This window comes from Rhinolophus sinicus, chromosome 4 (assembly GCF_057876585.1).
Source record: "Rhinolophus sinicus isolate RSI-liver-muscle chromosome 4, RSI-T2T, whole genome shotgun sequence".
In the NCBI taxonomy this organism is placed as follows: domain Eukaryota; kingdom Metazoa; phylum Chordata; class Mammalia; order Chiroptera; family Rhinolophidae; genus Rhinolophus; species Rhinolophus sinicus.
Genome location: NC_142504.1, coordinates 7,968,228 through 7,994,143, shown reverse-complemented (window position 1 = coordinate 7,994,143; position 25,916 = coordinate 7,968,228). Strand labels below are relative to the sequence as shown.

Below are 25,916 nucleotides of genomic sequence, written 5' to 3'. Positions count from 1 at the left end.
TTTGCTGGTAATCCTGCTCATCTCTGTGTTTTCAATTATTCTGTGTCAATTTGTTCCAGGCACATATTGTGTACCTAGCATTGGTTTTTCAGGCATCTAAGAAAGATTTGGTCTTATATTTATTTTTGCATTTATACATTAGGCTTCAAAAAATATATCCTTTTGCCTTTTAGTTTTCCGTTCTTTGCAATGATGATTATTTACCTCTTTAATAGCACCCAAGTATAACCTCTGTGGGACTCAATTTCATCCTAGGAATTTGATTGATTGATTGATGTGCTCTGTCTTTTTAAAAGTGAAGTCCCTTTGACGCAGCTTTGGCCTGGTCTCCCTGCCTCCAGACCCACTGTTTCTCACCCTGTCTTCTATGCTGGGGCCAGTATGAAAGTGGCAATCTTAAAGTGCATACCTGTCTATGCCACTCACCGGAGTCTGCATATCACTGGTTCCTGGTCACATAAGGAATGCATTTCCAAGTTTGTGGCATGCCAGCCAAGGATCTTTACCCTCTTTTCTATGTGTATCTCCTACTTTTTTCTCTCCCATACGCATTTCTGGTGCAGCCATAGCACATTTCCTCTTTGTAATGCCTCATGCTGTTGCTTCTTCCAGCAATGCCCTTTATGAAGTCACTTAGATAGTAATGATGGAGTATAGTTAAGGGCCTGGCACTGTGCTAAAGGTAGAGCATAGTGGGCCCTGTGGGGCTGGTTCCTCCTCCCAGCTCGTGAGGACAGGGAAAGGCTCAAGTGACCACAGCAGGGTGAGTAGGCGTTGCTGTGGGAGCCCAGAGGAGGGGCCCCTAACCTTGACTTGGATGTCTAGGGAATGCTTTCCAGGGAAAATGATGACCCAAAGGATGAGAAAGGAATGAGCTTGACCTCTTTTCCCTTGTTACCTGGTGGTTTCCTGCGCATCTTTTCAAGTCTCCCTCAGGCCCCACTGCCTCCCTGCATAGCCAGTCACCCTCTGCTCTGTGTGCTAACTCGATAGTAGGTACATACACACATTGCACTTGCTTGTCTCTCTTTCCTGTTCTAGACTATGAGCATCAGGAAGGCACCGAGCACGGTGCATAGTGTGTGCCCAATGCAAGTTCAATGGGGTTCGACTCCCGGACCCCACTCTTCCCTTGCCCAGCACCTCTTCGAGCCCTGGCCCCACACCATCCATTGCTGAACCTGTTTCTCGGGCCAAGCTCTCCTTGTTGCTCCACTCCAGACTCCTCTTCTGATTCTTCTATCACTTTGTCTCTAAACTCACCCCGGCATTTGCTTTTATCCCTCAAGGGGGTGCAGGAGCAACACCCCATTCTATAAAACAGAATGACAGACAAATAACACCTGCTAAGAGGTGTCTGCTGAAGGCAGTAAGTGCCTTTAATAGCACATCTTCACCCAAATTTGGTGCCTGGGAAAGGATGTTTGTTTTCTTATGAGGGAATAAAACTTTTATTTAAAAAAAAAAGAGAGCTATATATCCAAATTTGCTTCCTTATTTACATTCACTTCCAGAAAGCCCAGTGTCACGCAGGGTCTCAGCTCCCGCTCCCCGCACAAGAACGCAGGATATAGTGAGGCCAAAAAGGAACACCCATGGAGCCATAGGTAGGGGAGTCATACCACTATATTCTCGCTGGTGGCTGGGTTGGAGACACAGGAAGCAGGAGCCACACGATCCGCAACCTGCCATCCACTTCTCTGCCAAACAACCCCACTTGCTAACTGCAATCCATGCCTGCTAGCTTAGCCACGGCAGTTATATCAATGGCTAATGGCTACCTGGTTACAGCTGATGGCCAACTAGTCACAGCTGATGGCATCTACTACCCCGAGCCAGCACCTTTCCACGTAAGGCCGAGAGCCTGGAAATTGCTCTCTGGGACTCTGTCCCCACACTCAGATTTAGATTCAATGTTCAAATGTATCAACTATCTTTACAGCATGTTTCCGGTAGAATTATTTCCTTCCTTCATCATTGTGTTTTCCTGAATGAAAACAAAACACCAAAAAACACTTACCTTGAAGTGTTCACTTTACATTTTACTGTCAGGAAAAAAATGTAATTACATTAAAAGAAAAATTTAGACTATAACTATATTTTCAAATGGGATTACACCATACATCCTTTCCCTGAGGATTTTTTTTTTTAAATATGGTTTCAATGCAATTACCTCAAATTCTTATTTCAAAAAGTATGTTCAAAATTAAAATATTTCCTTTCTTCCTTTCCTCAGCTTATTTTTCTTTCTCACAAAACAGGCTGAATTGGTTAAAATACATCCTTTAGTTTGAACTATGCTAGAGATCATTCACTCAAACCACCAATGCATATTACAAAGGAAGGGAAGGGACGTGAGGGACTGGGCAGGCATGGGAAGGGAGGGAGAGGATTTACTTACGGAGCACCGAGTTTCCAGCCAGCTGTCTACAGTCTTCTGAAGTAATGTGATTTCCATTTTATGAATGAGGTAAGAGGCTCACTGTGGTTAAATGATCTCATTTCTTTGTTTGGAGAAGCCCAACAAACTCATCAGTCTCTTTATCTCACCTCATTATCATTTCCTAAAATCTGTTCCTTCTCTCTTCCTGGTTTTAGATAACAGCCCTGTTATCCGCTTACTCATGCATTCCAGAAACTCAGGAGTCATCTGCATTCTTCTCTCTCTCTCTCTCTCTCTCTCTCTCTCTCTCTCTCTCTCTCTCTCTCACACACACACACACACACACACTCTTTCTCACATAAAAGACAGCTAATTCTGCTCCCTTAATACCTTTACTCTCCACCCTTTCCCCTTGCTTAGACCCAAGTCTGTATTCAAATGTTTCTTGCTTGGGACTATTTCAATCTTCTTCTTGCTAATATCTCTGCTTTCAATTTCTCCCACTCCAATATTTCCCCCACATTTTGTCGTTGTGATATTCCCGAATGGCAAATCTGACATCATTCCTCTCACCGTCTGACTGAACTCTCTTTTGCCCTTGTCGTGTGGGGCAGCCTGCGGGGTCTCTGTTCCCGTTCCCCACAGAAGAACGCAGGGCATGGTGAGGCCAAAAAGGAACACCCAGAGAGCCATACATAGGGGAGTCTTACCACTGTAGTCTCGCTGGTGGCTGGGTTGGAGACACAGGAAGCAGGAGCCACACGATCCGCAACCCGCCGTCCACTTGTCTCTGCCAACCAACCTCACTTGCTAACTGCAATCCACCTCTCTGCAATCCGTAGTCCACACTTAGCCCTTGCTAGCTCAGCCACCATTTTCTTGCTAGCCCACATTTTCTGTTAGTGTAGCCATGGCAGTTATATTAGTGGCCAATGACTCACTGGTTACAGCTGACGGCCAACTTGCCACAGCTGCTGGCCATCCAATCACAGTTGATGGCCATTTACTACCCGAGAGTACATTTCCACGTGAGGTCGAGAGCCTGGAAACTGGACTCCTGGCTCTGTCCCCACACCCTCCTGTCAAGTCTCTGGCCGCCAACTATCTCAGGATGTTCATGATTTGTGCCTTACTTTCTCTGCGGTATTCTCTCCTTTGCTCTCCCATATGCATCCTACACACCAGCCACACTGAGTAACCAGATTCCTGAATAATCAGGTTTTCATGCTTCCGTGCTGTCTCTATGCTTTGCTCTACCTGGAATGTTTATCTCTTGCGTGGTAAGCATCATCTCTCTTTCAAGATCTAATTCAAGTTTATACTCTTGGTTTACCCTTATCCCATTTTCAAGTGTTGAGCACAACCTCCTTTCTACGACTTTACCTTGTACATATTTATATGGTATCATTTTCCATACTGCGCTGTAATTATTTGGTTTTATATTAGACTAAATTACTTGATTATAATGTTCTTGATTTTTACAAAATTGTTATTTTTACAAATTTTAAATTTACAAATTTTATTCTTGTTGCATTCTTAGCATCTAGTTCTAAGCACATTTTTTGATTATTGTATGGATATTTACTTCCTTAAAGTTATAAAGGTTTATGTGAATTGCAAAATATTTCATAACTTAAACAAAATGGATGAAAGGCACGTATGTCATTGGGACAACTGTTCTGTTCATTATAAGAGCAAGTAGGTAGGACACGCTTTAGTTGATGATTAGAAGATGCTTTAGAATGGAATTGCAAATAGGCTCCAGAAACATTCAGCCTTGCACTTTTTCTTTTGCAATGACCATTAGATTTTCCTACCCTTAAAAGTAGTCACTTTTGAGTATGAGAGGGCCAATTAATGACCCTTCCCTCCATGGGTTCTGAGTAACATAAGACAGGAACTAAAATATCAGCAGATTCAAACGTAATGCTCAATTTTATTTCAGGTAAAGCTGAACTGGAGAATGTGGCTTAGACCCAATGACAAAATTGGGCTTAGTGTCTGGGAAAGACGCCTTGGGCAGCCGCCTAGGGAGGGACGAGGAGGTGGCCAGATATGGACAGCAACCCTGCACCAGCTCGCCACAAAGTGAAGGACTTTCAAATAATGATATCACAGTCTCAGTTTCTCATAAGGCCCTCAGGAGGCCCAAAGGTCCTAAGGAGAGGTAGGGGAATGCTCTCTCTCTAGTCCTGAAAGGGTTAGCTTCTGTTTAAAGCAGGAGTGCCAGAAGAGAGCGGAACTGGTTCTTCCCAGCAAAGGTCATATCAACCTCTTTAACCCAGCGTCCCAAGACCTCAGATACCTTGTCCAAAGAATTTTGCTTTTCATGGACAGAGTCTGATAACTCCTACATAAAACATGGTATGAGTCTGTCTGTTTTCTTTTACCCAACATTTATCATTTTATGCTGATGGTAAATAAATCAATAAATGCTGCTGACACAGAGGACATACATGTTAATATCAAAGTTTGATGATAAAGGAAGTATCCACTTGATGCTCAGGAGTGTGTGCTCTGATGGGAAGCATAATCTCCTGTGAATTACTATGGATTATAAAGGATTTGTTCCCCTGTCATTTATGGAGAGCCTGGGCCATGTAATGTCAACCCAGGGCAATCTGTAATTGGACATGTTGGTGACGGGAAAGAGCAGTGACGTTAAGGCATCTGGTACTTCTGCTGCGAGCCGAGGGGAGCGTGTGCTGCCCCAGCTTCATTCCACACGCTGGGACCTTTGTGACATCTCTTCCAGTCCGCGGAGTTCCTGATTCAGATGTGCCTTCAGTGGCACTAACCCCAGAAAAATCCGTTGCTGGGCACTGACCCATATTTTATTAATTCATAGTTAGATTTATTTGGTTCTGGCTTCATTTATGTCTGGCCTATGGGTTTGCATTCTTTTTCATGGCTAAACGTGCTCGCTCCAGGTGTGATGTGTTTAATTGGGTCAGTTCTCTAAGTTATGTAATGGTAAGGAAGAAACACATAAATGAGAACATCATGGTCAGGAAGTAACAGGGTAGGATGAATAGATCATATTTTTACACAGTGGGCCTGATTTCCTCTATGAGTTAAGACGGCCTTCTTAGAGCCTATGGTGACCCAGCAATAGTCAGGAGTCCCTTAGGCCGGTGCTTCTTAACGTTAATATGTATGTACACAAATCGCTCGATTCTGAGGGTCTGGCAGGGTCAAAGGTGCTGCATTTCTAACAAGCTCGCAGCCGATGCTGATGACCAGATAGTAAGAAGCCACCACATCAAAACACCAGCTCCCCAACTGCTCACAATTAATTTTATTCCACAGCATGTTTAAGGGGATGTTATTCTCAGGGAGATGTTTAGGATTGAAATAATTAAAAAAAAAAAAAAACAACAACTGGAAAGTACACACATTTATGTATCTCTTCTTTTCATTAAATATATATCTGTTTGGCAAAAATGTTAGACTCTTTTGTACAAAAACAAAGCAAAACAAAACAAAACAACCCCAAACCCTTGCAAGTTGTCAATACCTGTAATAATTACAATGATGTAAACTTGGGTGTCTCACACCTTGAGCATCTTGTGGACCCGTGTTGCAGAGAACCCCCCTCCCCAGGAGAGGGTAACACCAAAGCCTTAGATGGCGACCGCCTATTGTAGAGGCATTTAGGTTTTGAATATTGGAGATGGAACATGACGACTGATCTCACCATTTGTGCTTTCAGCTAAGGGGCTGGGAGGGCATGTGGAAATGAAGAAGGCGGGGCTGAGCTGGTGCCGGGAGGGGAAACCCAAGACTAGCTGGTGAGGAAAGGCTGTTCACAGTCAGAGTGCAGATGGGCAGTGAGCATGGGGCATGTGGACTGTGTCTGGGACACCCAATGCTGGCGAGAACTCGGGTGAGGCTACTGCTGCTGCTGCTGCTCTTGGGACCAGAAAGGAACAGGGTAAGGTGAAGGCCGTGAGGGAGGAAGGAGAGGACGTGAAAGCAGATTTCAGTTCACATAGAACTGGTGGCGTGAGCTGACTCTAGAGAGAAGGGGAGTGAGGAGGTGGTGGTTGGTCCTCTCAAGTAGTTAGGCTGTTTCTTCCAGACACAAGCCTTGGGACGCTCCTCTCGGTCTGGTGGGCAGGTTGGGGGCAGTCCGATGCTGCTGGCATTTATATTCCAGGAAGAGAGGATGTGCCTGCTGGGGGTTAGGGTGGAAGGGCCCTTTGGCTCTCTTATTGGTGTTGGGTTTTGCTCTTTTTCCCACAAGTGGAGTGCAGCAATGGGAAGTGACCTAAAGCAACGGCATCTAGAAAGAGAAGTGGCGAGCTCAGGGTGGTGAGCAAAATGCCAGGGAGGGGCAGGAAAAGGCCGGGCTAGAGGCAAAGCCCAAGGAAGCACTGACCCACAGCTTCCCTTTACCACAGAGGATCCCAAGGTGTAGACGTGTTTTCATTCTTCTCTCCTGTTAGCTAAGATTTTCCAGTTTTGTAGGGGTTGCTTCTGGGCCGGCCAACTTCAGTTACAGTCATAAACGAAGTCGTAGTTGCTGGGCTCCTTGGGGATGGGCGGGGGCGCATCTGGGATCTGAATGTTTTCCAGGTCAAGGAGGCGAAGCTTGATTTCCATGCTGAGCAGGGTGTCCAAGTCGTTCCGCGTCAGGTCACTCAACATGTCTTTCCCCAGCAGCGCATTTAGCCCGTCTGTCCAGATACAGTACTGGTGGGAAAGGACGTGACAGTGATGACTACTGCTGACGATTATGAGAGTAGTAGCAATAGCTAACACTGACTGATTACTCAACATATGCTAGGCTCTGGGCTAATGCTTTGCCTACATCGTCATTTATAATATTCACAAGCTCTCTACAACGTCGACAGTGCTGTTATGATCCTTGTTTTACGATGAGGGAACTGAGGCACAGAGAAGTTAAATAACTTGGAAGTAAGTGGAGTGGGTGGGATTTGAACCTATGCAATCGGACTCCGGTGCCTAGCAGTCTTCTATGCAAAGAATGCCTCCCTATGTAAGGTAGGATTTGAGTTCTCCATGACTGTGACATATTTCTGACACCCCACCAGGACTCTAGGATTTTAAGGTATTGCTGGAATATATCCCAACAGTCTTGAACTTGACATCAGGTCAAGCGTGCTTCTTTCCTGACTCCGGGCATGGTTCCTAGTCTAGTAGCTAATCTCTGCCTGTTTCATCTGATTCTAGAACTCACAATGACAGCACCATCCCACCCTGGATCCGGGAGTCGTCCCATCTTTGCATTTCTCAGCAAAAGGGCTACGAAATAGTCTTCTGCTTCCCAATATCTGGTGGACAAATGGCTAAAATTATGGGGTGAGTTTAATGGGAGGTGGGTCGGCTGCCTGTCTGGGAACCTCTTGTGCCTGGATCTCCAGTTCCTAGGGTTTCTTTCCTCCAGATCTTCCGGTCATGGTCCCTAGGGACGTCACCTGTTTTGGAAAGCCCTCCACAGTACTCAACTAAGAATTTGGTTTTTCCCTTCTCATGAAATGAATCATGCCCTTTGCCTCTCCAGCAGATTATGAAGTGCTTGAGGAAAGGAGCTGTGCCTTGTTGATCTGAGGACCTGCCTTTCTCTTGTCAACTTCCCCTCCAGAGGCTAGAGTCCTGCCATGACCTGGTTTTAGAGCTGTGAGACCTGGTGAAAGAACTAGCCTCTGCTGTCAGCATCTCAGGTGACTGTCTGCATTCTGGATGTTGTGCTTAGCTCGTGTGTTTGGATGTCCTAGTCCGTTACGGGGCCTCTGTGATAGGAACTGCTGTGCTCTTCCTGTTGACTATTCTTCCTTCTAGCACGTGCTCTAGATTCCCCACTCTCCTGCCATCACTAGGTCAAGTTGCAATTCCAGACCCTAGTTAGCCTGTCTGTTGCACTGATACCTGGGCTGTGTTTCAGAATATACAGCAGATCTCAACATAAAACAACTACAAGACTGCAAGTACTATATACATCTTAAGTCACAGCAATATGTCATAGTGATGTGATGGAAATCTACCATGATGCATATGGGTGGCACCACTTTTTAATCTGAGAACGTGCTCTGTGGGTGTATTGTGAGGCAACCCCGGATGACAGAGCTTTGGTTCTGTCTTGGCTGTGTGATCTCAGCCAAAATAATTAATCCATCTGAACATTAGTTCAGTCCTCAGGGATTTCTGGAAATATTAGTGTCCTCACAATTACCTTAGATAGATTCGGAACCCATGTAAACACTCATTTCCTCATAAATAACCTTAATAAACATAAATATCTAGGTCCTACCCTGGGGAGTCTTATCTCACAGATCTAGGGTGAGTAAACTTTATTTAGAAAAGCTTCCAGCTAATTGTGATGTCCCTCCAGATATGGGTACCACTGACCTCTATGCTCCCTGAGGCCCTTCCCGGGTCTGGCCCTGTTCCACTGTAAATCCCTAAGTACTGGGGATTACTGCTCTTTGTACACAGCCTTCCCAGTCCTGGCTCGCTTCCTAGTACAGATTAATTTAACCCACAGGAACACTTCTGCAGTGCTTTTCTTTTGAGAAGCAGCAGACACAGGGCACTGTATTTAAATAAAGTACATCGACCAATAAATTCAAAGTCTGTAGTACTGAATCTGGGTTGAAATAGCAGTATGAACTTTGATGTATTTTTGTCTTTTTAAAGAATCGTAACTCCTAGTTCTGTCCACAAATTGGCCTAGAGATAATGACCAAGTAAGTAGTAATAAGCACACCTGGTGCCCAGATTCTGGTTGCTAAATACCACGTCCTGCTAAAAGGAACCAAGGCTCCATAAAGAACAGGAAAGAACAGGCAGGAAACGTGCAAGAGGTGTCTAGAATAGCGTATCATGCCAGAATGACGGTTGTCAAAGACAACCAGGCAATGTCAGTAGGACTCAGAACCCAACCAAAAGGTGTTCTTACTTTCTCTAGATAGGATAATCTGGAGACGGATAATGACAATAATTGCAACCTATGTTTAAGTGTTTAAATTTAAACGATGTTTATGTTCATTACTTCACAATGATACTTAAACACCAAAAACACCTCATCAGTCTCCTTTGGAAGATGCTCATTATTTTGAAGGTAAAGGGAGTCAAGTATTTATCCCGCCTATCACATATAAAGTGTATAACCTGAGGGTTACCTAAGAGTTGATGAGGCCAGTTTCTCTTTATGTAACTATCCCACTTGTAAATGAAGAAGAAGTGACAGAATTGGGATACCAACCTTTTGCAACCTCTACTGAATTCAAAGACCTCAGCAATAATCATCATCAATGGCTCCTGACATCCCAAAATAGAGACAGCCAGACGTCACGGAGGGACACAACACCAGTGCTACTTAAAGTGAAGCCTGAATTTGATTTGTCCTCCGACTACCTCTTTCCCCCGAAAATGAGACCTAGCCGGACAATCAGCTCTAATGCGTCTTTTGGAGCAAAAATTAATATAAGACCCAGTATATTATATTATTACATTACATTATATTATATTACATTACACCGAGTCTTATAGTAAAATAAGATCGGGTCTTATATTAATTTTTGCTTCAAAAGACGCATTAGAGCTGATTGTCCGGCTAGGTCTCATTTTCGGGGAAACACGGTACCACTCAAGAGGAAATGCAGAAGACAGGAAAACATATGAAATGACAGCATAGGGTGTAGTAGGCAGAATAATACTCTCCTTTCAAAGACCATCATGTCCTAATCCCTGGAACCTGTGGATATGTTAGGTTACATGGCAAAGGGAATGAAGGCTGTTAGCTCAGCTTAAAATTGGGAGATTTTCTGGGATTGTTCACGTGGTCCCAATGTAATCACAAGGGGCCTTAAATATGGCAGAGGGAAACAGAATAGGAGTGAGAGGCAGAGGGAGATTTGACAATGGAAAAGGAGGACAGAATGCTGAGATGTGAGAATTCAGTCCAACATTGCTATACATGGATGGAGGCCATGAGTGAAGGAATGCGAGAGGCCAGGAGTGAAAATGGAGAGAAAATGATTTTCCCCAGAGCCTCCAGGAAGGAATTCTGCTGATACCCTGATTTTAGCCAAGAAAGACCTACATCAGACTTCTGACCTCCAGAATTGTAAGATAATAAACTTATATTGTTTTAAGCCACTAAGTTTGTGATAATTTGTTACAGCAGCCACAGTAAACTAATATACAGAATATAATAAGCAAAATGTAGACTATTGGCAATATTACAAGACAAATGACCCGATTTTTTCAATAAGTAAATTGCAAGGAAAAAAGCACATGCAAATGCTCACAAGAAACAGGGGTGAGTGGTGGGGTGTGGGGGGATGGGAGAGAGAGAGGGAAGAAGGGAGCTAGGGAGCTGGGGGGGGGAGAGAGATGCAGGGTTGGGGGGGGGAGAGAGAGAGAGAGAGAGAGAGAGAGAGAGAGAGAGAGAGAGAGAGATCCTATAGATTCAAGCAAACTTAAGAAAGTTGTTAATCAATTGCTATGTATGAATCGTATTTGGATTCTGATGTGAACAGAGCACAAAAGAAAAACACGCAAATGAGATAACTGGAGAAATCTGAAAACTGACTGCATATGGTGGTGTTAAAACATTATAAAATTAGGTAGGGTAATGGTATTGTAGTCGTGTTTCAAAATTGACTCTTTATTATCTAGAGATACACACAGAAGTATTTACAAAGAAAATGATATGACATCTGGATGTGCTTCGACAATAATCTGGGGGGTGGCAGCTGGGTGTGGGTGTGGGTATAGATGAAAGCAGACTGGCCAAGAGTTGCTAACTGTCGAAGCTGGGTGGTGGGCACTGGCAGGAAGCTGTTGGCAGGAAGTTGTGAGTTCAGGTCCCGCCTTCTTTCTCTCTTCCTAGCTACACAGTGCCCGAGCCATAGAGAAGGGCTTCTGGAGCAAGACCGCCATGGTTCAAATCCCAGCTCTTACTACTTGTTTGACCTTGGACAAGTTTCTTAACCTTTCTGTGCCTTGTTTCCCTTCTTCATAAAATGGGGATTAGTTTGTTTCTTTTCTAGTGATATGAGAATTAAGTGAGATGAAGTACATAAAGCATTGAATAGTTAAAACTACTACTATTGTTGAGGTATTCCATTTTGGGACGCTTCTCTCTCCTTATTTGACAAATATGGATATTTGTAATAAAACTGTATTTTTACAGAGAGATAATGCCAATAATATGAGGTAATAGATGTGAAAGTGGTCTGAAGGTATTAAAAGAGCTCACAAGCATAAAGCATTTTTCTCCCCACTATATCAGAAGTGGCAGATGTAAACACAGATCTGGCCTCCAGGACATTTATCGTTATCTGGAATCAGTGTGTGCTGGGAAAAAGAGCCTCACATAGATTTAAATATCCACAGTTCTACTACTTTTGGTAGTTTTCTATAGAGCTGTATACATCTTTAAATGGTATCCTGTGTGCAGCCATAATTTTATTTAAAAAGAGAAACAGTAGGACACAGAATCTATTTTCAGAAAGATGAAGACAAAGTCATACTCTTCTACAAGCTAAATGTCAAGTAACACAGAATTATATTTAAGCACCATTCTAAATGCAAGATTTGCATCTAATCTTTCCTTTCTTTGGGATGTGCAATTTTATTCAACAGCTTCAAACCAGTGAAAACCAGATACTGAATAACTTCTAAATGAGCTAAGTCTCCTAGGGGAAATGGGGAACAAAAGTCAGAGTCTATTAAAATGTTCCTTTCCTTTCTAAGAGCTGTTTATGCAACCACACGCAAAATAAGAATTTGAATGGTATCATCTAAAAATAAGAGTTTCAAGCATGATGCTGGATTCTAGTTTATAAGAGAAAAAGTTAAATCAGTCATAGCTGCTCCTTCATCTTATAAATGCATTTTCCTAGATTTATGCTAAATATTTTAAATATAGCTGACAGCATGCTTCAAAGAGGGAAACAAATTACACACATAGTAAGACATCAAAAAAGGAATAAAAGTATCTCAAAAATAAAATGCAACAGCAGAGACAGCCCTAAACCTCTTGAAATAAAGAAACATGGTAGAAAAACCTACTTTATGAAATGCTGTAAAGAATAGAGACAAGTTTATCTTGGGAAAAATCCTGACCAAAAACTAAACATTCAATGAAAAAAAAGTCGTAACCAGAGTGGTTTCTTCCTCTGGGTCAACAATTATGTCCTTGCTGAGTACAAAGCATTTGCACATTCTTTTTCTTTACCCCGTACTATTAATTGAGCTAGTAAGAAGTTGAATGCGTTATAACTGGAAGTTTTTCAAGAGGTTTCTATTCTAGTCCAAGTCAACAAGATGTTCCTTTGTTCATGATTTTTCTCAGGCAGGCGTTTCTTTTTTTAAGTGAAATTTCTTTCTTTCCAGTTTTTTTCTTTCTCCTGCTTGTTTTTCTAGAGAAAATGTGACATTCCCTCACATATTAACCCCACGAGACCCTTACCTCATGCTTGTCGGGAGCGATGAAGTTGAGTTGGCAGTTTGAGTCATACAGGATGGAGAAAGCAAGTTCAAGCACCTCCTACAAGAGATTAGAGGAAACATCGCATTAAGGGAATTGGCACATTTGCTTTGCAGTTACAAATGGCTGCAGATTGAACATGGCGGAGGGCTTACAGTGTCCAGAGGAGCAGCGGTTAAATGAGTTGTCCAAGGCCACACCACCCCAACTTTCTCTTCTTCAGCATGCCCCTTCCATGGAGACCATGAAAAGCAGTAAACTGTTTCTAAATCAGCAGTGTGAAGGGCTGCTCTATGTTTGATCACCCCACCCAGACAGATGTCCACAGCGGTATGAATTTCCTAAAACATGGAAGGCCATGAGGCTTTTGGGTGAATTCATTATCTTTAGGTACCATGTCTGTCCTTTGATCTTTGAACTACTGTAGAGCAAAGGCTACACAAACCCTAGGTTTTATCCTCTAGCGGCCACAGGGTATAAAGGAAAAGTGTGGGCCCAATGTCAGAATACCGGGGTTCATTCATTGGTAAATATCTATTGAGTGCAGACTCTGAGCCAGACACAAGGGACCAAGGACTAAGTGACACACAAGGGACCAAGGACTAAGTGACACTATTGTTTCATTGTAGCTGAATGACCTTGGCCAAGACCTTCAGTGTCATGTTTATTATGTATGTTAAAATGCACTTCTCAAATTGTCTGCACTGTAAATACTGTGTACAATGATGATTCTACAGGTCTGAGCAGTCCACAGGATATTGTCTAGAAGGCAAGAGTCACTGCACGTCTCAACACGCTGATGCCTCCCAATGTGGAGGGGAAGGGTCACGTGTATCCATTGTGGTGCTCTGCGTGGTCCTGTGTATCACACACGTGCTAGCCCACCTTCCCTCTTTGTGTCTGCATTAGGCACCTCTGAGGACAGCCCCTCCCCACCGGCTGGGATCTGGGAGGCGCACTCTCAGCAAATGCCCAGGAGGCATTCTTGGGGGGTGGGGAGGGACAGACCTCTCCGTATCATTCTCTACTTTAATGTCTGTCAGAGGATTTGCCTTTGGCTAGTAACTCACAGCAAGAATGCCCTGGAGAGAAGATGGAAGGCAGAAACATGAGGTCAACCCCTCCAGATTTCAGAATTTCAGGTGGATTAAAAAATTCTTCCAAAGTGAACTCCAAAGGCCCAGGGTTAGCTGGATGCCTCTCCTGACCCAGTCAGCCATCAGGCTATTTGTGGCTCTCCTGGACTTTGTCTGTGTCTGGCTCCCCTCCAGCTGTCCTCTCAAGACAAGGGAGCAGCCCTTGTTTTGAAACCAGACCTACCAGTATCTCATACTCTGATGGCCTCCTCACCCTGCCAGAAATAGAAACAAGTGAAGCTAAGAAGACCAAGTCATAGAAGGGAAGCTATTATTCTGCAAAACTACCCCTCTCTTCATTTTTCATGTTTTCTTCCATAGGCCTCCATTCAGGCATGCCCAGTGAAGACTAATACTATTAAAAGGAAGTTCACCGAAGCAAACCAACCAAAACAATTTTTCCATTCAGTTTGTCGTCTCTCTCAGGTCTTTTAGTTTATAATAAAAAGGGTCATGGGCCTTATGAGTGGTACTGTAAATGGGTGCCATCCTTTAAAAGAAAGAAATCAGTAAAGCAGTCTGTAACAAGAACAAGGGATCCCATTCCTGGAATTATTCCTAAAACAATTCAAAGGTAAGCAAAAGCTATGTACATTATTATCTGTAAGAACATAATGTGTGAAACTAAATAAATGTCCTCCCTTCTTTGGATAAACCATTAAACAAATCACAAATTAGCAAACAAGAAAACATATTCAGCCAGCTATTCAATATAACTATGAAGATCTGATCTTAAGTGAAAAAAAAGCAAAAGAAATGAACATGATTTACATTTGATCACAATTATGAACCATGTCTATTTGTGGACGGAGATTGGATGTGAAATGTTAAGGTCCTGGGATCATAGGTAATGATTTTCTTCTTTCAAAAAACTTAATTTTTTCAATAAAATGTTAAGCTCTTATCTCGCATATTCATAAAAATTGTTTATAGATTAGGAACATTGATATAACTGGTGATTTCTTTATTACTCTTCTGCCATTCATTAGGAAAACACTGACTCATACTTGATAGACTGGAGAGAAAGGAAAGGACGGGGCTTTGCTTTTGGACAACCAGTGAATGTATCACAGCAGCACTAGGCGACACTTGGAGGTCAGTAGGAAGAGGTCAAATTCACAGAAGGCATTCCGAGCTGAGCTGACCCTGGATCACAGCCGCCACTTTGCTCAGGGGCCGTCACATCCCTCATCATCCCCTTGCTATGACAGCTGTGTGAATACCACCACAGCCCAGACTCACTTGACTAGGTGCTGAAGTCACTTGAGAGCAGAGTGTCAGCGTGATTGTCCTTGTGACATTTTCTCTTCTGCCTGCATGGCACGGAAAGGGAGAGTCCTGCAAATTTTGGGCTTTGTCCTTCTAGTACGGCATATACCAGTGAAGACTTGAAAAGGGGGGAGCTGTCCTGCTCTAGATCCCTGATAAACACGGGCAGGAAACGGGAAATTCATGAGAATGTCAATCCCTGCTTTAATTCCACCAAAGCTGCCTGGGAGGGGTGGGAGAAATTCATTCTCTGACCCACAAGGCCGCACTAAAGGCTGCTGCCACTCATAACGAGCTTTATTGACGTTGCTGGCTTGTCATTGAGTCGTCAGTGGAGGTCAGCTCTTCAGCACCTGGAGCTGGGAGGCTGCAGAGCTGGGAGCAATGGTACCTTTCGGGCTAACACTCCAGAAGCTGCCACCTGTCCAACCTGTGTGTGACAGAGACAGGTGCCAGGAGCAGGGGGAGTAAGAGTCATGGAGCTGGGGCAGTGTCCTCGTCTGGGGCTTTCCTGTCACACACAACACTCACTCAGCCTGCTGACGCTCTGGGGCTTTGGTACTCACTACCTACGGGCTTCTATTCCCTCTGGATTTAATTCAGTGGAAAATTATGTCCAGGAGCAGCTTGTCTCCACCCGCTGTTCCACTAATTCACCTCTCCCGCCTCACCATGTGGCGGAAGGCCCAGGATGGGTGAGATTGGGGAGAGAGGGGACAGGAGGAATTGATAATACCCCCTTGCTCTGTGCCTCTGACCCCATCCTCTACCCCGTGGCCCTGGGACCAGTGACAAGGCACGTTGGGTCAGGGGATGCTTAGAGAAATACTGGGCATGAATGACGCCTTGGTTTGGGAACTGCCATCTTCTAGAAGCCGAATTATGAACTGAATAAATTCATGAGTAGAGTTTTATACAACATATTTTCAGTACACAGTGTTGGCTACCATTCCTCAATTGTTTTGGGGTGACTTGTCTCATTTAGCCATTTTGGCCAGCATTCTCTTTAACTATGTTGGTTCTCCCCCATCTAGGCAGGTCATCTTAGGGCATAGCATTTTGATTAAAGACAGGCCAGAATTTGGCTTCTGTGTGTGTGTGCTGTATGACCTTAGACCTAGTAGTAGATTTCATAGCTATCATGCATTGCTGGCCATCTCATACCTACGAATTTGAGTTTCTATTTTAGAAGGCAAAATTCACTCATTCTTATGGTAATACTATTAGAGTATATTACCTTCTTCACCAGCTATAACTTTCTGGCCCCAATCTATCTTAGCATTATCCGCCCACAGTGCTCCAACCCACTTTCTTGTCTCTGTACCCATCAATTCTGTTTGAAATCCTGTGATTTCAATGTTTCTCAATCAGAGGATGCTCTTTCATGTGCTGAAAGGCCACTGCTCCTTTTCACGTACTCTTTTCTCCTCCTAGAATGTCTTCCCCTTGCTTCTCCAACTGGCCGACTCCTTTTCAAAACCCAGTTCAGGCATCATTTCCTCCAGGAGCTTTTCTCAAGTCTCCCAGGCTCTCTCTGTGGTTAAGTTTTCTGAGGCACAGATATCACTGGATTGCAATAGCATGTTGATATGTAAATCTTGTATCGACCAGACACTCAGGGCCAGGGGCCAGGTGGTATTTTATCTGTGGATTCCTAGCCCCTGGCACAGGCCCAGCATAAAGAAGATACTCAATCCAGTTGCTGAATGAAAGATAAATGAAGTAAAGCTGCATAAAAGGCTTTTTGGTTCAGACGAGGGTTTTCAAGCTGATGCTAAGACACTATCTTCTAGTATAATCTCCTTCTTATTTCAGGTTCAGGAATCACACTAGGAAAATAAAAGCTGGATTCTGGGACATGGTGCGACAGAAGTTTCTCTAACGTCAAATATATTTCTACCCGAATTAGTGAGAGCTGGTCAGATCTACCCTCTGGAGATGACATGTTGACTGTTGAACCGTAAGCTCCAAATTCAGTGGGATAAACAACAGGAACGCCCACTTTCAAAAACACGGCAACAAATCAACGTTGTTTTAAAATCCTCAATCCTTCAAAATCAAATTCTTCCAGGTGAATTTCCATTCACCCATGACAATTCCTTTCAAGTCTCACTGAAAAACTTCCCCGTCCTTCTGCGAAGAAGCCAGTACTTTTGTCTCCACAGAAATTTGTCAGTCGCACTGATGTCTGTTAAACACTTGGACTCGAAGCTCCCGGAAAACAGGGCTGTGCTGTTCACCACTCTGTACCCAGAGCTCGTCACATCTCACTTGTTCCACTGCTGAGTGAGTGAATGCCTAAACAAACGCCTCTGCCTCAAGGTAAAGGATCCTTTTTTTCCCCCCTTTTGCCTTTTTTGATTTTTCAGGGCCTTGGCCAGTGCCTGGCATATCAAATGTCCAGTGAGTAGGAAGTAGGGTCAGTTACCAATATTTTGCTATTAACAAAGTGTCTCCCTTATGGACACGGATGTCTTCAGTTTGCCTTGCTCAGCGTTTAAGCTAACCTAGGGTCCTGTGGCACAAAATGTCAGAACCCACTCGCCAGCTGGAAAAACTCTCCGAAGAACCAGCAACGCACCTTGGGGGAGGCCCACTACTGTGCACCGATAAACCTCCTAAGGACGCATTTTGGTGAACTCTCCTTTCAAGCTGCAGGCCTCCCCTTTCCTACCCAGAAGTCCCAGAGGTAGGGAGGGGCAGGACTCTGGAGTATTGGGAGAGGGGGTGTGGGGTGTGGGGTTGAGGAAGCAAATTCTTAGGACTGTGGGTTTCCTTTCTGCCTTTTGATGACTTTTTGCCTGGTGAACCGGGTCTATGAACACTATTAATATTACAAGACAAAACAATTTTCACTTGTATGCAAAGGAAAGAGCCAGGCTGGTAGAGACACTGCCTCTCTCAGGCCTTAAGGAAGCCTGGAAGAGCTGGGAACACTGGGCTAATGAATCCCTGGAACTAGCCTCCATTCGTGAACCTTATCTATGCGTTTATAGCAGTGTGCCCAAATTATCCATCCATCCTCTGTCCATCCATCATCTATCTACCATCTATCTATCCATCCAATTTTCTGTTAGTGCTGTGACAATTTAAAGAAAAAGTTGGAAAACGTCGTTTATACAATTTCTTTTATCAATCGCCTGTAAGTGGGAAGGAGTCTGGAACAGAAAGGCCAAATTCACCCACATATATCAGATTCTCAGAAGAGACCATCATCTTCACACCTGTTTTGAGACATTGTAACTTGTGTCTTCTCTCACTTGTTCTTGGCTAGTCAGGCTCGAAGTTTATCAATTTTGCTAATCTTTTTCAAGAAACAAGTTTTGGTTTTGTTGATTTTGTCTACTGTTTTCCTTTTTAAAATGTTCAGTTATTATTTCTTTTTTCCTTTTTTTTTTTTTTTTTTTTGTGCCTGCATTAGGCTTAAATTGCTCCTCTTTTTCTAGTTTCCTAAGGCAGAAACTATTTATTTTAGATTTTTCTTCTTTTCTAATATATACACTTGATGCTATAAATTTCCCTTTCAGCACAGCTTTTGCCCCATTACATACATTTTGATAAGTTATATTTTTTATTCTCATCAGTTTAAAACATTTTGTAATTTTTCTTGAAACTTCTTTTTGAACTATGGGTTATTTAGAAGTGAGTTCTTAAATTTCTAAATATTTGAAAGGATTTTGTAGCTATCTTTCTGCTAATGATTTCTGGTTTAATTAAATTCCACTGTGAATCTGAGAACATACTTTGCATGATTTCTATTCTTTTAAATGTATTAAGATGTATTTTGTGGCCCAGAATTGGTCTATATTGGTGAACATTTCCTGTGCGCTTAACAAGAATGTGTACTCTGATGTTTTGGGTAGATTTTTTAAATTAATGTTAATTAGATGAAGTGGATTGATGGTCATCAATATCTTTATTGATTTTCTGCCCCTATGATCTGTCAGTTACTGACAGAGGGGTGTTGAAGTCTCCAATATAATAATGGTTTGTGAATTTCTCCTTTCAGTTTTATCAGTTTTCCCGCATATATTTTGATACCTTTGTCCACCCCATTACTTTAACCTACCTTAGTCTTTATATTTAAAGGGGGGGTTCTTGTTGAAAACATATAGTTGGGTCTTTTTTCTTATGGACTCCATTGATCTCTGCCTTTTAATTGATATATTTAAGCAACTGAAATTTAAAATGATTATTGACATAATTTGAATAATATCTGTCATGTTTGCAACTCTTTCTATTTGTTGCATTTGTTCTTTCTTTCTTTTTTTTTTCTTTTCTTTTCTTTGCCTTCCCTGTTCTGAGTATCTCAAATCCTACCACTTGTCCCTTGTGACTTTGCTGTCGTTCTATTTAAGTTTCCCCTATACTACAATCATCCAACACATTGCTACTCTTATTGCTTTAAACAAAGGGTTATCTCTTAGATGGATTAATAAAAAACATACTTTAATTTTATCTTCATTTATTGCTTTTCTGATGCTCTTCTGTGCTTTATGTAGATCCAAGTTTCTGATCTATATAATTTTTCTTTTTGCTGAAGAACTTCTCTTAACATTTCTGGAAGAGCATATCTGCTGGCAATGAATTCCCACACTTTTTATTTATCTTAAAAAGTCTTTATTTCTCCTTCACTTTTAAGGGATAATTTCACTAGATATAGAATTCTAGGTTGGTGGGTTTTTTTTCTTTCAACACTAAATATTTCACTCTACTTTCTTATTGCTTGCATAATTTCTGATGAGAAATCCACTTTAATTTTCATCTTTGTTCTTCTGTAGGTAAGGTGTTTTGCCCTCCTCTGGCTTCCTACAAGATTTTCTCTTTGTCTTTGGTTTTCTGCAGGTGAAATATGCTATGCCTAGGTGTGGTTTCTGGGGGGTATTTATCCTGCTAGGTGTCCTCTCAGCTTCCTGGATCTGCGGTTTGATAGCTGTCATTAATTATGGAAACTTCTTGGCCTGCTTCAATATTTTTTCTGCTCTGTTCTCTTTTTTCTGGTATTCCAAATACACATATATCATACCTTTTGCAATTGTTCCTTAGTTCTTTGATGTATTGTTTCTTTTTTTTTCCTTTTCATATTTTTCCCTCTTTGCATTTCAATTTAGGAAGTTGCTATTGGCTCATCTTCAAGCTCATTAATCCTTTCCTCAGCATGTCAAGTCTACCAATGAGCCAATGAAAAGCATTAACGTCGGTTACAGTGTTTTTTACTTATAATCTCTTCTTTTGATTCACTTCTTGAGTTTCCATGTCTCTGCTTACATTACCCCTATGTCCTTTCATGTTGTCTACTTTTCCCATTAAAGCCTACTTTTAATTATAGTTATTTTAAATTCTCTGTCTAATGGTGCCAACATCTGTGTCATATGTCGTATTGGAGTCTGGTTCTGAGAGTTGATTTGTTTCTTCAGGCTGTTTTTTCTTGCTTTTTGGCATACCTATAATTTTCTGTTGAAATCCAGACATGTTGTACCACGTAATCAAAAGATACATAGACCTTCAGAGTAATTACTTTAATCTGACACGGAATAGGGATATGTTTAATGTTTGATGTGGCTGTAAGTGCCAGAGGCTTCAAATTCCTCTAGAGTCCCTATTTTTGTCTCTTCTACTGACTTTGGGCTTCCCTAAGTACCCCTCCTCAGAGACAGTTTGTATCTTACAAATCTTTATGCTATAATTCACCATTATTATTTTGGAATATTGTTGGTGTGGTTGTAGGATATGGGTGAGGGATGGCATTCTATAATTTTCCAATGAAATCTCCATCTTTTTTGGGTCCCGTATCTTGTGGCTGTCACTTTCTCAAATGTTTCTCCAGTGGCACAGTTTTTCCCCTTGTCCCCTCCCTTGTTCCCTGGATGCAGAGTTTCCTATCAATTTCCCTGAGGGTCTGACTGCTACTGATTATGTTTCCCCTGCCCCAACCCCACAGTTGAGACAGGAAGGCTAAAATGGGATAAACTGGGAGAAATTCTCTTCCCCTAGCTGGAAAAAAAGATCTGGAGAACAGGACTTTGTTATGAGAAGGTTCTGGCATATTTTATGATTCTGGTCCCTTTCCCCTGACAGAGCCAATGGGGGTGGGGATTTTTCTCAGATCTTCACTGTGACAATCTGCGAAGATTACTGGAAGTAAAGCCCATGAAAGAATGCCCCCAAGACTGAAACCCCCAAGAGTTTTTCACTCTCACACTAGCCCACACTCAGCCTAGAGCAATTTATCAGAATTACCATTTAAGTGATCCTACAGTTTATGGCTCCAGTGGATTCTGTTCCAGGTGAGCCGATCTGGATTCTCTGAATGTACCTGACTCCAGATTCCAGGGTGGTAGTTTGCCCTCAGTTTTCTGGCTAGTCCAAGGAAATTGTTGATTTTCACTTTACTCAGAGTCTTCTCACTGTAAGGATAGCAGTGACAACTCCCAAGCATCTTTCCATGTTAAGGTTGAAAGTGGAAGGCCCTCCACACCTGTTTTACATAATTCTCAGTGTCCCTACTCAGAGTACGTGAGTCCTAGGCAGGCTGCTTTGCTGCCTAACTACACCCCTCTTGGACTTCTCTTGGTTATAGACTCTTGTTGTTGCCAATTTCCACACATCATTTCCTGCTCAGCTCCCAGTGTTACATAACCACGGGGACCTTAGCTGGAGTTGAGCAGAGCTCATGCTCCCCATTTGTGCTCTGCATATCAGGGGGTGTTGAAGGAGGGCAGCCCCACAGGAGGCAAACCATGAAGGCTGGTGACTTGCTGCTAGTTAAGGACTCTGATCTGAAATCTGATGAACTGTAGAATTCCTATTTCCCCACACATCACAGAGAAAGTAGAAATACTATGTAACAGACGACCCACAGACTCTTAGGCATGCCCTTATGTCATTATGCTTCTAAATGAAGCACGTTATATGACAGTGTTGTGACAGGCTTGATAAAGAAGGAATTCACGTGGACTTGACGTGCATTATATTTATGTAACTCAGGAAGCTCAGATCTCGCTATCATAGCAGCCTCATTAGCTGTATCCGCTCCCCTTTGTCTTCCTAAACAACACATTCACAGAAAATGCATGGGGATGAGCAGAGAAAGCTGAAGACAACACTGTGCCAATAGTGAGAGGGCAACTCCTAGGGTTCGAAAGAGACAGGAAGTAAGAGAATGGAAGAGATGGTGGGGATTTGACAAGTGATCAGTGGGAGAAAAATAAAGCTGAGAGACTTAAAAGGAATCAGGAAAGGAAAGAGATGTAAAAGCAATGAGTAAGAAATGTATAAACACACACACACACACACACACACACACACACACACACACACACACAAAGCATTGCCACTAAAGAAGGGCTGGGCTCACCACTGACTGCATTGTGCAGACAGAACTATTTGCAATAATTTGGAAATCATACCTTGTTTTGTTTAAGGGCACCTTTCTCTTTCATATGAGGGCAGTCCTTTCCCGTCACCACAGCTTTGATATCTGCCACTGGCACTGCAATTCAGAAAAGAAAATGAAAGTAACTACACCTTGTGAAAGCTTAGATGTCAATACAGAAGCAGGATTAAGCGTCAGGTCTGCTAGCACAGTTGCCATTCCCAGAAACTATGGCAAAAAGAGACAAGCAAAGAGGTAAAAAGAGGAAGAGAAGTCAAGCAATGCCTGAGGACTAGAAAAGACAATATAATCTTATATTCTAGCAGAAAGCATCCTTGGGGAGAAACACCTATGTTTATAAGCAGCATTTGGTTCACTAAAACAAATTAAAAAAAACAAAAAAGAAAAATCTCCCATCATAGCTGTGTGAAAGTGATGGTATCAGAAGCAGCAGTAGTAATAACAGTAATATTTGTACTAATACTGGTTTTATGGAAGACGTGTGCCAGGAATAATGCCAAGTGCTCTGCATATATCAGTATCCCTTACTAAAGTATCTACATCTATTTAGTTTCTGAGTTTTGGATAATGAGGGAAAGCAGCCCTATCACAGAAAATGTATTTGAATCTAAATAGTCCTGAACTCTCACTGTCATTCTCGCTTACTACCATCTCATCAATTCCCACAACAATTTTGTGAGACAGGTTTTATTATCCCTATTTTAGAGACAACGAAATTAAATGCAAATAAAGGGAACATTCTTTTCTGATAGAGAAATGGTAGCTGGTATTTATCTTGCAGATAAAATGGTATCATTTAACATCTTACTCAGGATGTGGAGGGAGATAAAAGACATGGAAAGGTTTGTGCATTTAAAACTTTTTATTAAGATCATCTGAGAGAGAGAAAGCAGTAAGATGGTTTGGAAACTTAACAAAAAAAATGCAAAGTCACCTGTCTCTCTCCAATTCCTAATCTTTTTGTCCCAGAAGAGACTGTCTCACTTAGGATCTGCAGGCAGGAGCTTTATGTAATCAATTCTTTAATAATGAATCAATAATTCCTTAATAATCACTCCTTTAATGATGAAGAGGATGAGATTTCATAATTAAAGTTCACAAACTTTGACCGGGTGGAATTGGGTTGTAGAGGTGATATTTAGATGGAGATAAAATTGTAAAATATATAGAATATCAAAACTATATAACAGAAAGGTCCCTTAAAAGCTAACATTTTCCAGGTACCCTAAAATTGCTAAGGACTTTGTCCACATCTGTTGACACTCCCACAGCTCTCTCTAACCCTAGAGAAGAGTGGGGCTGTGGTGAACTACTCCAGAAATCTGCACAAACTCCCTGGCTATCTGTCCCACCATGTCTGCTCTTTTCTTTTTCAGTTTTGATTTTAGATCCCTTTGGTAAACATTACTTATACTCACTAATATCTGGCATTCCTCTCCTTCTGGGCATATGGAAGACTACACTTCCCAGCAGCCTTTGCAGTTACTAAGCCATATGATTAGTTCTGGCCAACGAAACATGAGAGGAAATGGCAAGTTTCTTTAATTGGTTAAGGCAGTGAAAAGTCCACGCCCACCAGCCTCTCTTCTCCAGATGCAGAAAATGAAATTAATAGGCCACATGTTCCATCCAGAGGGCATAGCTATGGGATGGCAAAGCAGCCACTGGCCTGCGTGTCTGAGTGACCGTGTGGAGCAGTCCTTTGATAGCCTATGTCAGTTATGTAATGTGAGGAGTAAGAAATAAACTCTTGTTGTCAAAAGCCACTGAGATTTGGAGGTTCTTCGTTCCAGGAGCATAATGTAGCAATGCAGCCTGTCCTCAGTGGCATAGCCCTTTACCGTGAACTCCTTTCCTGTCTCTGCCTCGCTCCTTTGACTTGGCATTTTCCTGTACATGGTCCATGTGATTCCTGAACCTACCTTTGAGTGCAACCACTGACTTCAGTTCTCATATCTGTTTTCATAACCATGATCAGCCCCGTTCCTCTCGGTGGCCAAGCTGACGGCCTAATCACAACCTCACGATGGGGATATCTGGGAAGTTGGGTTTACTTTTCAATGGAAAATCCACCATTGGAGTAAAATTGATGGAATTAATATGCAAATTCAAAAAACCTTCTCACGCTTCAGATGGAATTTGAGTCACAAGTACCTCAGAAGTAGGAAGTCTTTTGTTCATATAACATAATCAATGAACTAGAGAGTGTCTACAATCTATAAAGGGTAAGTTACCCCTCCCCCCGCTTTTGCTTTGAAAACTCATCATAAGGAACGGGACATGAGTAACACGAGTCTATTGTGCTGTAGCCGTCAGAATCTCTAATGAGAAGGCTTCAGGGGAGAAAAGGCACTATTCCACCGTGTTTACAACAGCACAGATTTTATGTTTTTTTCTTTTTTTATATGCATTGTCCCCTGTCAAGGAGACAAGCTACTATACTACTCACAGGATTATAGCAAAAAGGAAAACACAAAATTCTAAAAATATAGTGTGGCTTTTAAAGGTTGTTCTTTTTATAGTTTGCCTCTAGGTGCACTGCAAGATTAGGCATCGGAAGGGCCAGAATGCCATCCTGTCTGTTCCCAGCAGACTCAGGCTCACATCTCTTGAATCTGTACTCTAAGGAGGCAGCAAAGGGCTCTTGATTACTTCAAAGCCAGGCTAGTGTTTCCATTAGGTCTTTCTGTGTGGGGCCAGCATAAACAAGTGGGGCCCAGAGATATGGGAACAGGACGGTCACTACTGGCGCCCTACCCTCAACTCTAAATCGTTGGCGAGTGGCCTCATTTCTTTCTATACTTTTTTTTTCAGTTTGAGCTGGATTGAGACCATCTAATTCAACACTCCCATTAATAGATCGGAATAAATTATGTAATGTCACACAGCTACTGGGGGACAGAGCTGGGATGATTGCTCTTTCTTCCACTCCATGTTCATTGGTAGGTCATGATTTCGCCCTATGAAGGTGTCAGTACCCCAAATCTGGCTGAACACCGCTCCAGATGTGGTTATCCCTTCAGATATGTTCAGGAAACTCTTTGACTGCTAATATCAAAGAGTAGAAGGAACTTTACCTGTAATTTAAAACAAAAATACCATTGAAAAAGTAGATATGGTCACCATGATGAAAACAGTTTTAGCTAACACCACTGAGAACTAAGTTGAGGCAGAAATCACCCCAGAAAGTAGCTACTAAGCTATGGCCACTTGCTGTGTATACAGCGCCTTAGAAGCTCCTGTGGATGGAGAACTAGAAGGACAGGCTGA

The 25,916-nt window shown here is 42.4% G+C and overlaps 1 protein-coding gene across 8 annotated transcripts in view; it reads right to left on the bottom strand.

The window, feature by feature from the left end:
- Positions 1-5,666: 5,666 nt before the first annotated feature.
- ELMO1 (engulfment and cell motility 1) overlaps positions 5,667-25,916 on the bottom strand; it is a 474,721-nt gene continuing 454,471 nt past the window's right edge. For all 8 annotated transcript variants that reach the window (XM_019726329.3, XM_074341005.2, XM_019726327.3 and 5 more), the window contains 3 exons: positions 22,660-22,742; positions 12,828-12,905; positions 5,667-7,078 (listed from right to left, as the gene is read on the bottom strand). In XM_019726329.3, the coding sequence (XP_019581888.1) occupies positions 6,878-7,078; positions 12,828-12,905; positions 22,660-22,742 (362 nt within the window). In that variant the 3' untranslated portion in view covers positions 5,667-6,877. The remainder of the gene's footprint in view (positions 7,079-12,827; positions 12,906-22,659; positions 22,743-25,916) is intronic.